Here is a 12,077-nt window from a genome sequence, read left to right as displayed (position 1 = left end):
CAAACGTCAAGCTCACTCCCAATATCCCCTCTACTGGTAAGGTTCTATTTCTTAAGCAGAATGGTGGTTTCAGAGGTGTTCGTTTTATTATTAATTTATGTACATGTTACATATATTCATTTTGAATGCTTTGATACAATAAATAAAAAAGGAAAGCATACATATACAAATAAGAATGCCATTACCATGGGGAAGACCTTGAATCTGCTTAAGTTTTTCTTCAATTAGCCTATTCGTAAATCTCAGTACTGTTAACTATTATTAGTTCGCAAACATGTCACAATGAACCTCCAGCCTTGATGCTCGGGTTATAAAGCATTCTTCCGTTAAAGCATTTAGAAAGAATAGTAATGCTTTATTTTTTTTAAAGATCGCTTTAGACACTAGGGCAATTTTTCTATTGAAACTTGCCACAATTTGTACTTGCGGGACAGGCGTGATGGCAGACTATTTCTTCAGCCTGTCTCTAGAATCTAAAACAGCCACTGGTTGGCAGGAGTTTCTTTCAGAAAGCTAGTACATAGACACTCGAACATAACTAGCTGCTCTTGGCGGTATCCAAGAGACTTCAAAATCTCCACTTAGTTGGAAAACTTAAAACCCGACCTTAAAAATGACGTTTGGGTGCAGGATCTCCTTGAGGTGTCAACCCCGTGACAGGGACTGCTGGCTGTGCTTGTGGTCGTCCCCCACGGCTTCCTCAGCAGCGAGTCCTGAATTGGCCTGTGGCAGCCAGAATAAAGCCTATTGTTTCCTATTCTCTTCGTGGCTAGTAGGATCAAGTGTCTTAAGTTTGCATTGATAAGCCTACGTGATGTAACTTTGTGAGAAGCATTGCTAAAGGAAGCGGGCAGAAATGCTGACAGAAGGTTTCTAGCGAGCAGCAGACAGGTTTCTAGCGAGCAGCTGTCTGCGACCAGGACGTGGAAGCCACATGTTGAGAACAGGGAGGACCAACGTAGAAGGGACCTGGATTCCGGACCCTGTAGTGTCACAGCAGCCCTGCATGGCCTTCCGGACTTTTACATGCACAAGAAAATAAACATCTCTCTTGTTTAAGTCACTATTGTTTCAGGACACAGCCACACTAATATATAATGCCAAATCTGAGTCTAACGTCCTTAACCTAAGAAGTGGACGCAGTGGCAAGTGACATCTACTGCTAAGATGACGGACGGTGGAAGCTGTTTCCTCACAGAGAACATCGTGTGTCACAAGCGGATATTTTACGAGGTGCTTAACTCCATAAATATTTGACTTCCTGACAGTAAAGCCTGCAAGTGCACCTATGGCTTTGGAAAGAAGCATCAAGAACATCAAAAAGTAACTGCCTTTAGACCAGCTTAGGATGCAAAATGACTGAAGTCCCTTCCCATAAGCGAACTATAACGAGCAATTTAAACAAAACAAAAATGGTATGTTTTATTTACAATACTCAATGCATTTTACAAAGAACATATTTGCATTCCCTAAGTCTTTTGGAAAGTAATTCCAGTTTGTGCAATGAGTTTACAGTAAAGTCTTAAGACATCTCTTAGACATCTTAAACCTAAATTCTCAATTTTGAGAGATATTTCACACTACGTTAATAGAGGACTGCTTTTAATTAAGAAAAACTAAACTCTGTAGTTAAATATTGCCCTTCAATTATTTTTAACCCAAATACAAACTGGACTAGCCTATGAAATAATACCATTAGATTTGGATAAATTATTTTCACTGTTCCCCTCCCCTCCCCAAATGCATGCACAAAGTAAACATGGTAAATTACATTAACAACATTTTATTTCAACACTTTTTTTGGACTCTCTCAACTATTGTTTTGCTCAAGGTGGGGTCGGATAGGTAGAATTCCAGTCTGGGGAAAATCCTAAACCCTGCTCCAGAACAGGAAAGGATTTGCAGTAAGTATGCGGACTCCAGCCAGGATTACAGAGATTTTTTGAGTAGGTTCTTTTGCTAATCAGAACAAGGTTCCACTTCAGGCCTGACAAAGCCTAAAGAGATCACTTATTTCCCTATTAACAGTTTGGGGAGCATCTAATCCAAGCCTCCAAAGGACAATAGGCTCCTCTCTCTCCTCTTCTCCCTGAATCACTACCTTCATTTTAGTGCCTTCTGAGGTTGATGATGGAGAACAGAGAACAGTTCCTATGTTCAGATTCCAGAAACTAACTGGATGCCATATAAAGATCTTCTGGAACAGGTAAAAAGCACTGAATGACACTGTAATTGTGCAAGAATTTTCATCTCATGCATATGGAAGAAAAGAAACGTATTAATTTATCACTCATAGCTGCCATCTCTTAAAACAGAAAATCCATGTACTGGCTCTTGAGCTAGAGAGAAGAGACAGAGGCATCTCCACGCTGGCCCCACCTGCTTAGCAATGTACTACAACTCTCCTCAAAAGTCAGGGTCTCAAACACCCACCGTGGGGGGTCATACAGAAGATACTAAGCTGGAGAAATAAAGTCCAACATTGGACATGGCTGACAAAATTCTAAGACAAAGAAATGGTGAGGTAGAGTTGAGAGAGTTCAACTGAGTTTTCTGAGCACAGATCTTTTGGCACATTCTAAAATTGTACAGACCCCTTCTCAAATTCTCTCTTGTGACACCTTTACAAAGTGCTGGCAACTTAGGAGTCCTTGGATCTATTGAGGAAACTTCTATGTAAAGCTAACAGAATAAAGTCATTTGAAGAAACGAACTCCTGGCAGTTTAGCTTACTTACCCCAGTGTTGAAGCAAATAAAAACAATGCTATCCATTTGCTGAATTTATTTAAACAAATCAATTTAGAAATATCATAGAATTAAACAAAACTTCTGACATGTAAACATACTGCCATATTCCTGAAACAGATGTTAACACCTGATAAAAGTTAATAACCGCTTGTTAGGAAAGCTGTCCATTAATAAGGCCAGTCTTCAGCAAAACTAAAACCATTTTGTTTCTTTAGCTTTCCCAGTATGACAATGCAATACTATCAAAGCACAATCAGATATAATAAAGACAAGATTGGATGGACAGATCGGTACCATTGGTTACGCTGTTAAACAGTTTCGTTCTTGGCGCCACATAAAAACGAGCCAATCACATCAAATAAATCATGGCTTTTTTTTTTTCTTTATCACAACTCACTAAGTGATGTTAATTATGGTCCTTGTCAAACACGTTTGGTAAAGGCTATTTACAGTGTACATGGCTGAGCATGCACTATTTATAGGTACAAAGATGCCTGCCAGTTTATTACAAGAGAATTACACAGTGCCTGAAAATGGTGAAGCATCTCACACGTCATTTAAATCAATAGTTTCAAGCAGAAAACGTTCCTTGTTTGACCACAATTGCAATAATTACATGAAAATTCTTATAAAAACACGAATCTCCCTCAAGAAATTGATGCATATTCTACGCACTATAGGTTAAGGCAGTAAAAAAATGTATTCCTGATAACTGGAGGTCTTGACAATGTCAATTAAAGCTGTCTGACTCTAGTTTTTCATTCTCCATCATATACTGAAAGTTCTGTCTGTATAACTAATTCGTGAAAGATTTCACTTCTAAAGTCGGAAATGGATTAGCAATGAAGAAGATCTGACGTTGGGAAAAAGTAACTGCTAAGGAAAGGGGAAAACGTTAAGTCGGACTTTGCCTAGAAGTTTTCAAATCCTAAACAAGAGCATTATTTGTGAGTCTGAGCCTTAAAAGTATAAAACAAATACATATAGTTTACCTTTCTTAATTTAAAATATACTGAACTTTGAACAATTCAAGTAATAATGTAAGACTATCAAAAATAACTTCATAAGCCATACAAGCATCAACTGCATGTTCAATGTTTTAATTAAGAACTTTTTAAAAATTGTAAACTAAACCATGAGTTTAGTTAACAAATGATAAATGACCTTTTATTTGCACTTGTGATTCCTTTAATACAAATTGCTACCAACATATATGTAAAGATATGGCAGATTATGCATTTGATCAAAGCACTTTGATTTAAGCATAAAACAGATTCAAATGGTTTTAAGTTCCGTGCATAAGATCCAAGAGGCCGCCTACCAATTTGTAGGCAACCCTCTTTCTAATCAGAATCCTTTATTCCTCAGCTGCAGATGAGACAGGGCACAATCTGTTGTAAACAGGGCACTGCTGTAAAACCAGGGTAATATTCTTAAATTAAGATCGTTCTTGTTCAATTGAAAAGACTTTCCCCAAGTGTCTTCCAGCACTGTAGTATATTCTGCTGACCTCTTAATTTCATAAATTAACTTTCCTTTGATTCCATTTTTATGGTGGTTGTTTTCACAGTTTTGTTTTAAAAATTGGTTTAAATTTATATAAAACTCTGTACATGTTCACAAATTATTGCATAAACAGCATAATCTTCCAGACAGTGTTTACAAACACATGTCCAATGCAGGAAAAATATATTCACGTTTCCCGTCTGGCTTTTTTCTTCTTTTTTATTTGTTTGGGAGATTCCCAGCTAGTTTCAGACTTGGCTAAGAGGAAAAAAAGGAAGAAAAAACAGGAGAAAATACTGTTATGTCTCAAAAATATCAAAGTACCATCAATGAAAACATGCTATGAAATCCACTAATGACTCTTCCACCTTTATGTGTAACTTCTCAAGTCCCAGTCACATGTTTTTAGGTTATTCTATGGCTACCTTCCCCTTTTCCTTTGAATGCCAATGTATTATTTTGTTTAATCACATGAAAAGTACTTCACCGGTTTTGATCTAGAAAACCCATCATTTAACATGGCATTACCCATCTACGTAATGAAAGTGAAAATGGGCAAAATGGATACTGAAGGTAGCTAAAGGGAGGAAAAGGGGACAGAAGGCACAGGACAATTCACAGCAGTCCCAAGAACATGTGCACAGAAAAAGGGAGGGACCAGATGGACAAGGGCATGTCTCAAGCCCTCCGCTGTCTATGTCCCTGGACACCCAGTCTCTCCTGGGGTGATTTCAGCCTCTTGACCCTCATAACTGACTGAGGTCCACAAGATGCCAAGGAATCTAGCCTGTGCAAAGGAAGGAAGGGCTGCTCTATTAATCTCTATCAGACTTCCAAGATTAGAAATCTAAATATTTCAGACTTCTAAGACATTAACTTTTATATAAACAGTACAGAAAACATACAAAAGAACTAAAAAGGAGAATTACTTACTCTGTGAAGGAGGCACACTATTTTGCTTAGTATTTGACTTGGATTTATCTGTTTCTTGTAGCATCGGTGGCACTTGGGAAGAGCTTTTGTCAGAATCACTTTTTGATAAAATAACAGATGGCTCGGTAGAAACAGCAGGTGGAAGAGTCTTGATAGGCTATTTTGGAATAAAATTACCTTAAATTCCTCTGTAAAAAGTTTCATATAAAATTAAATATCAAAGTAATACCAAGAGGCTGCTGAGGAGCAAGTAAATACTAAAATGATTTCCAAAGAATTTACTAGCAGAAGGGCTACAACTCGTGCGTGCCCTCTAGTGGCATAACCAAATAAACGTTTACCTACAACATCCATGAATAGAGGTGGAGATAAAAAGGGATGAAAAGCACAGAATTACCAGATGTTTACTGAATCTCAAGTAGGAGCGAATAATTCCATTTTCATGAACTTTTATATTTTCCTGTTCATTAGAAATAGGACGATTTGATGTTTCAGTGATTCAATGGTTTGTCCACTTCTCACCAACTCTCAACTCCTTGAAACTTTTTCATGTGAAAAACAAAGAAAACAGCTCCCTTCTGAACTCCCAGTAGGTGATACCACCCCCTTCTCTGCTTCTGGAGATGTAAGGGTTACTCAAACAGAGCAGCAACAGCTTGCTTCCCATGCAAGGGCAAAGACAGCCCATGCGGTCTATGCTAGCCTACAACACTAGCAGACTAGGACTACTAGTCCTTCTCCATGAAAGTAAGTAGTAAAACTCATGTTCAAATCTTCAGAGTTTTATCCATTCTGGCAGTGAAATCATAATGTTGAGGGCCTAGACTCTTACCGCCTTGCTTCTCCTCTCCAGCCTGGAAGCAGAAAGGAGGCAAATTAACTGATTTGCCTCAGTGAGGCCTAACTGTTAATGGACGGTCAGGAGAGGCAGTATTTGGAGCGCCTGGAGGCTGGAACAGACGAGCAGGAGGTCAAGTCACCCTTTAGTTTTGCTTACAAATCCTGATTCTGAATATCGGAACAAGGGTAAGAAACATCACTATGTTTCTCTCGCCTCTCATTCTTCCAGGCTCTCTGGGTGTAAGAAAGCTCAATGGAAAAGGAAACAAGAGGAAGCTGTGTGCATCCCAGAAATTACTAGGATCCCTTTCTTCTATTTTAGGTATCTGAAGCTGCATTTGTCTTGGTTGGTTCAGCTTTCTTAATGTTCTATTTACTTCATACCCAAAAGTTTTAGTACTTATTTCCAGTATTCTCCCCTCTATTCTCTCACTTAATCTATGTTAAGTCACAGAGGGACTCAAATAGTCTTTACAAGATGGCTTCTGAAAATGACTTTCTAACAACTACAACATCAAAATGTCAAATGACCTTCTGCAACCCTATTATTAAACCTACGCTGTACTGAGATTGCAGCCTTTCATCTCAAAAGGGAATTTTCCTCTTAGGGAATTAAAATCCAAACAGGAAGTATGGTTAAGATTTTATTTTAGTACAAGACTGTTACAAATTTCTTTTAGTGGTAACACAGGTTTTTTTTTTTTTTTTTTTTTTAAAGATTTTATGCTTAAGTAATCTCTATACCTACAACCTTGACATCAAGAGTCACATGCTCTACCAACTGAGCCAGCCAGGCATTCCTGTAACTCAGGTTGTCTAAAGCTGTTTCATTAAATATGTATGTTCCACAAAGGCTGAGATTGTTTTTTTGTTTTTTTTAAAAGTAGGCTCCATGCCCAATGTGGGGCTTGAACTCACGACCCTGAGAACAAGAGTTGGATGTTCTACTGACTGAGTCACCCAGGTGCCACAAAGGCAGAGATTTTTATGTTTTGTTCTTTGATATATCCTTTGAAATAGCGTGTGGCCCATAGTAGGTTCTCAACAAGTTTTTTGAATGTGTATATAAATGAACCGTGAAACTCTAGTATACGATTTCATATATTTGTATATAACTTACCTTATGAGAAATCAGATTAAAATTTTTCTTAAATGTTTGTTTAGTTTTGAGAGAGAGACAGAGCATGCATGAGCAGGGGAGGGGCAGAGGGAGACACAGAATCCAAAGCAGGCTCCAGGCTCCGAGCTGTCAGCCCAGAGCCCGATGTGGGGCTCGAACCCATGAACTGCAAGATCATGACCTGAACCGAAGTCGGACACTCAACCGACTAAGCCACCCAGGCACCCAGAGAAACAAGATTTTAAAAAGCTATAATCTTTATGTCACTGGCTTAGACCTTTTATAAAATGGTCCTTTCTGATACCTCAACATTTTCTACCAATAGCACATATTTCAAGAATCTGTCCCCAAAATGTACATAAATGTCCCATTTTGAGAGGTTGGATCACAGTCCTATTATATATTATGCACTGGCTTTTATGGAAATGCAACCAGCTGCATTTTCTCTAGCAATCTATCCCTTGTATGTCTAGATACTTAACAGGAGAAAATACAGTCCAGTGGTTCTGGTCTCACCACTGGTAGTTCTGCAACTTGGGACAAGTTATTTAACTTCTCCAACCTCATTTATATAATAGATCTCAGCTTTCTGGGAGGTTGTTTTAAGGGCTAAATTAGTGTCTTTAAAATGCTTAGCACTTTAAAATAGTGATTAGTAATGCTTAGCACTCAGTACTTCGATAAAATATGAGTTATGGCACAATTTTCAAGTCATCAAAATTTTACTCCTTAAATATTAAAAAACTTACCTGGCTATTTTTGATGAGTGCTTCAGCTGGATCACTAGTGCTTATGGTCTTCAAAGAAAAAGCTTTTTCCTGTTTTGGACGGACTTTAGAGGTATTCACTGGAAGCTCTTCTCTAATCTCTTTTTCTAATTCTTCCGTGTCCTACAGAGAAGAGTAGTCATTAGATGATATGAATCACTTTTTTACTAATTAAAAATCTACTTGGTTGGTGCTATTAATGTCCAAAAGATATTCCAAGAAAATAATTTCACATCAGTAACTGTCCAAATGGCTTAATAGAGCATATAAAAACAATCGTTCGGGGCGCTTGGGTGGCTCAGTCAGTTAAGCATCCCACTCCAGCTCAGATCATGACATCACGGTTCACAGGTTCGAGCCCTGAGTCGGGCTCTGTGCCGAGAGCTTGGAGCCTGGAGCCTGCTTTGGATTCTGTGTCTCCCTCTCTCAAAAATAAATAAACATTAAAACAATTTTTAAAACAATCATTCAAAGATTTAAAATACACAGGTACATTTGGAACAGTCATCATCCCTGCTTTCTCCAGGGACTTAAATCAACTGTGAATTAAAAAACAATACACTCCCATCTTCAAATGCAAACCATTCTAATTTACTAAACGAATTCAAACAAAATAAACTAGAAATTTTTTCTTTTAAAAAAGCACAGTTAATCAGGTGATACTTGAACTAAGTATACTTTAGAAATAACATTTCACTTAATGACTTCTTCAAGGAACAAAATATTTGTACCTCAGTGCATTCTGTAGGTAAGTTAGGCTTACCTAGTAGAAAGGACAGTTCAGTTCTGGCCTGCTGCAGTCTGCCTGCGCAGTGTCAAGGACAAATCATTTAGTTTCCCTTTAGCTTCCTCAACTATAAAATGAAATGTGCCTAGATAATTTCTAAGGTCCTACCTAAGCTTTAACATTTCTATTCTTAGGCCTTTGGACTTTAAAAAAGTTTCAAAAAATACTTCTACAGCACATTACATGCTTAGATATGTGAAATAAATATGAACTAGAATATGTTAAATAGGACCATCGTCGTTAATTGTATCGTTCTTTAGCAAACACATACATATAAACACCTGGCTAGGATGATCTTGAAAGTCTTCTTCCAATACTGATTATTTTATAAAACTTGTTCAGGATGGTAGTTGAGTTTAGACAATAATTCAAAATTTTACTGTGAATTTAAATTGAATGAGTAGCTTTGGGTATGTGTGTAAGATTTGCAATCTGTGCAAAATTAACGTGAAGACATCTCAGTTACTTCCATCCTAAGCTGCACTATAACTAACGGTAAAGAAGCCCGCCAACCACATACCCACAATTAAAAAGAACAAATTCCAAAATGTATTACGGATAGGATGCTATACACTATGTACCTGACACAGAATTTTATGGATAGCTCATTTAATTCTCAAAGCAGCTATGCAGTTAAGTCACGTGTGCAAAGTCAAACAAACAAAAACAAGCAGTAAGGCAAAACTGAAATGTGAGTACAGATCTGACTCAAAAGCCCGTATACTTACTTCTCACTGTATTTGAAAACAGATCAAACATTTGAAAAAGGAGTATCAGAATACCAAAATAATGTTCACAAGTTCATGACCTTTAACCAGTAAACTGAAATTTACAGATTACATCTATCCCACAAAACTTCTTTTAAAAGGAACTCACCTAATCCACAAAAGAGAAAATAACAGGCTAAGTAAAGGCTATCCTAGAAATCACAGAAATCTAAGAAAAGTTTGGCTAAATAGATTTCAGACAATATCACTAACAAAAGGTAACTGTCAATAACATTTCTCATCAACTAGCTCAGCTAAGAGAAGCACTCCTATTAGTTTTTCATATCCACTGATCTCAGTCACGTTAACTTTACTAGTGAGAAAAAACGAATACTGAAAACAGATTGGGGTCATTTATAACAGGTCACGTTTCCCTCAACAAAAATTACCAAACCCGTAATTGCTTAAAAACCCATGCAGCAACTTTTCCCAAAGAGAACAATAAACAGGAAAATTCTTTGTAGGCTATCTTCCAGAAACTCTGGCTATCTCCTACATTTAAAGGAATAAAAACAATTAGTCACATGGTTGTAAGTAAGGAACAAGATTTTCTAAGTTGTAAGGTAATGGTGATGGAACTTTTTCAAAGAGAAACCCATGCAGACTTCTAGTAACCTAGTGTGTTTGAAATTATAAGAACTTTGTTTTCATCTATATTATAATCTAAACATTTTACCCAAATAGGAAAGACCAATGAAGAAGGAAAATGTAGGGGTGACATAAATAGAAAGTTTCTGTTAGAAGCCAGACGAAAAGGGACTAAGTGAAACTGGGTGCAAACGCAGGGTAAGGTTCTGCCCAACTGTTCTAACTGTGCTAAAATTCCTTTTTAAAAAATTGTATATGCTTTTTTTTAAAAAAAGTTTACTTATTTCAAGAGAGAGAGAGAGAGCAGAAGCAGGGGAGAGGCAGAGAGAACGGGAGAGAGAATCCAAGCAGGCTCCGTGCTGTCAGTGCAGAGCCCGACACGGGGCTCGAACTCACAGACTTTGAGATCATGACCTGAGCGAAACCAAAAGCTGGATGCTCAACCAACCAAGCCACCCAGGCGCCCCATAACTGTGTTAAAATTCTAATTTGCTAAATCCCAGTTACTCAAAAGAAGTTTCTGTCTGTGAACAATACTGCATCTCCTTTTCCATTCCACCCTAATATAAACCAAAATGCATCTAATTTAATTTATTTACCTTGGGGTTTACACCTTTGGTATGATTTTTCCCCCCTTCAGTACGATTTTTTCAGAGCAATACAGTTTTATTACGGTAGGATATGTAAGATCTTTAAAAGATTCTGTGACTTTTCGAATACTTTTCGAAAAGCTCATATTGTGCCTTTTATCTCTACATATACCTTGGATCTGCATGTTCTTTTCACATTTCGGCAGTAGGTGCTTTATGAGTCACATCTGTTGTTTTGATGCCCTACCTGTGCAGGAGAGTTCTCGTCACCTTGCTTCTTCTTTTTCTTTTTTTTCTTTTTAGATTTCCCAGTTGGAAGAGCTCCCTCTCCCTTTTCCTTGTCATCATCTGAAACCTGATGTTAAAAGCAAAAGTATTAAAGTGAACCAATTGGTTAAGTTTTCATTATTCAGAAATTATGGCATAATCTCATTCATTAGGCTCAGTCTTTATCTCGTAAATTCTAAGCAAGAATTAGTAAGGAGTAATAAAATGGATCTAAAATTATGTATTAGAAAAGAACAAAGTAAAGAGAACTTCATTCTCCTATTGTCTACGATAGACCACTTTTTTTTTTTTTTTTTTTTTTTTTTTTTACATCTTTCATCACTCACTGCAAGACAAATTAGAGGGCTGTGCAAACCTTGGTTTTTAAAACTCACTGGATAGGTAATTCTGTTTTGTTTCAGAGTTTAAATGCAGCACTATGTGCAATAAAAATGAATTTGACTCTGCTAAGAGAAAGACAAGCTCCAGAGTAGGAGAAAATATTTGCAAACCACATATCCAACAAAGGATTTGTACCTAAGACTATATAAAGAAAATTCAATAGTAAATACTCCAATTAGAAAATGTGCAAAAAATATGAACAGACATTTCATGAAAGAGGACATACAGATGGCAAAGAAGCACATGGAAAGATGTTCAACATCATCAGCTATTAGGGAAATGCAAATTAAAGCCAAAATGAGTTCACTACATTCCTATCAGAATAGCTAAAATAAAAAACAGTGATGGCAGCAACCGCTGGCAAGGATGGAGAGAAATATGATCACGCATTCATTGTAGGCGGGAACGTAAAGTGATACAGGCACTCTGGAAAATAGTTCGGCAATCTCTTAATATATTAAATATGCAACTACCATACAACCCAGGATTATACTCCTGGAAATTTATCCTAGAAAAAGGAACACTTATGTTCACACAAAAGCCTGTACACGAATGCATAATAGCCGCTTTATTCACAACAGTGACAAGCGAAGAACAATCCTAATGTCCTTCAACAGGAAAACAGTTAAACAACCTGGGGCATATCCAGACTATGACTACTAAGAAGTAAAAGAACCAAGTAATGATATGTAACAATCTGGATGAGTCTTTAGAGAATTATGCTCGGTGAAAAAAACCCCAACAGTACAAAAAGGCTGCAT

General features: G+C 37.3%; 1 protein-coding gene across 5 annotated transcripts in view; it reads right to left on the bottom strand.

The window, feature by feature from the left end:
- Positions 1 to 1,396: 1,396 nt before the first annotated feature.
- The window catches only part of MTDH (metadherin), a 57,789-nt gene continuing 47,108 nt past the window's right edge, over positions 1,397 to 12,077 (bottom strand). For all 5 annotated transcript variants that reach the window (XM_058698664.1, XM_058698666.1, XM_058698668.1 and 2 more), the window contains 4 exons: positions 10,895 to 11,002; positions 7,898 to 8,038; positions 5,189 to 5,345; positions 1,397 to 4,513 (listed from right to left, as the gene is read on the bottom strand). In XM_058698664.1, the coding sequence (XP_058554647.1) occupies positions 4,443 to 4,513; positions 5,189 to 5,345; positions 7,898 to 8,038; positions 10,895 to 11,002 (477 nt within the window). In that variant the 3' untranslated portion in view covers positions 1,397 to 4,442. The remainder of the gene's footprint in view (positions 4,514 to 5,188; positions 5,346 to 7,897; positions 8,039 to 10,894; positions 11,003 to 12,077) is intronic.

Source organism: Neofelis nebulosa, chromosome 14 (assembly GCF_028018385.1).
Source record: "Neofelis nebulosa isolate mNeoNeb1 chromosome 14, mNeoNeb1.pri, whole genome shotgun sequence".
NCBI lineage: Eukaryota > Metazoa > Chordata > Mammalia > Carnivora > Felidae > Neofelis > Neofelis nebulosa.
Note: the sequence above shows the minus strand (reverse complement) of the source record. Positions and strands in the feature narration are given on the sequence as shown.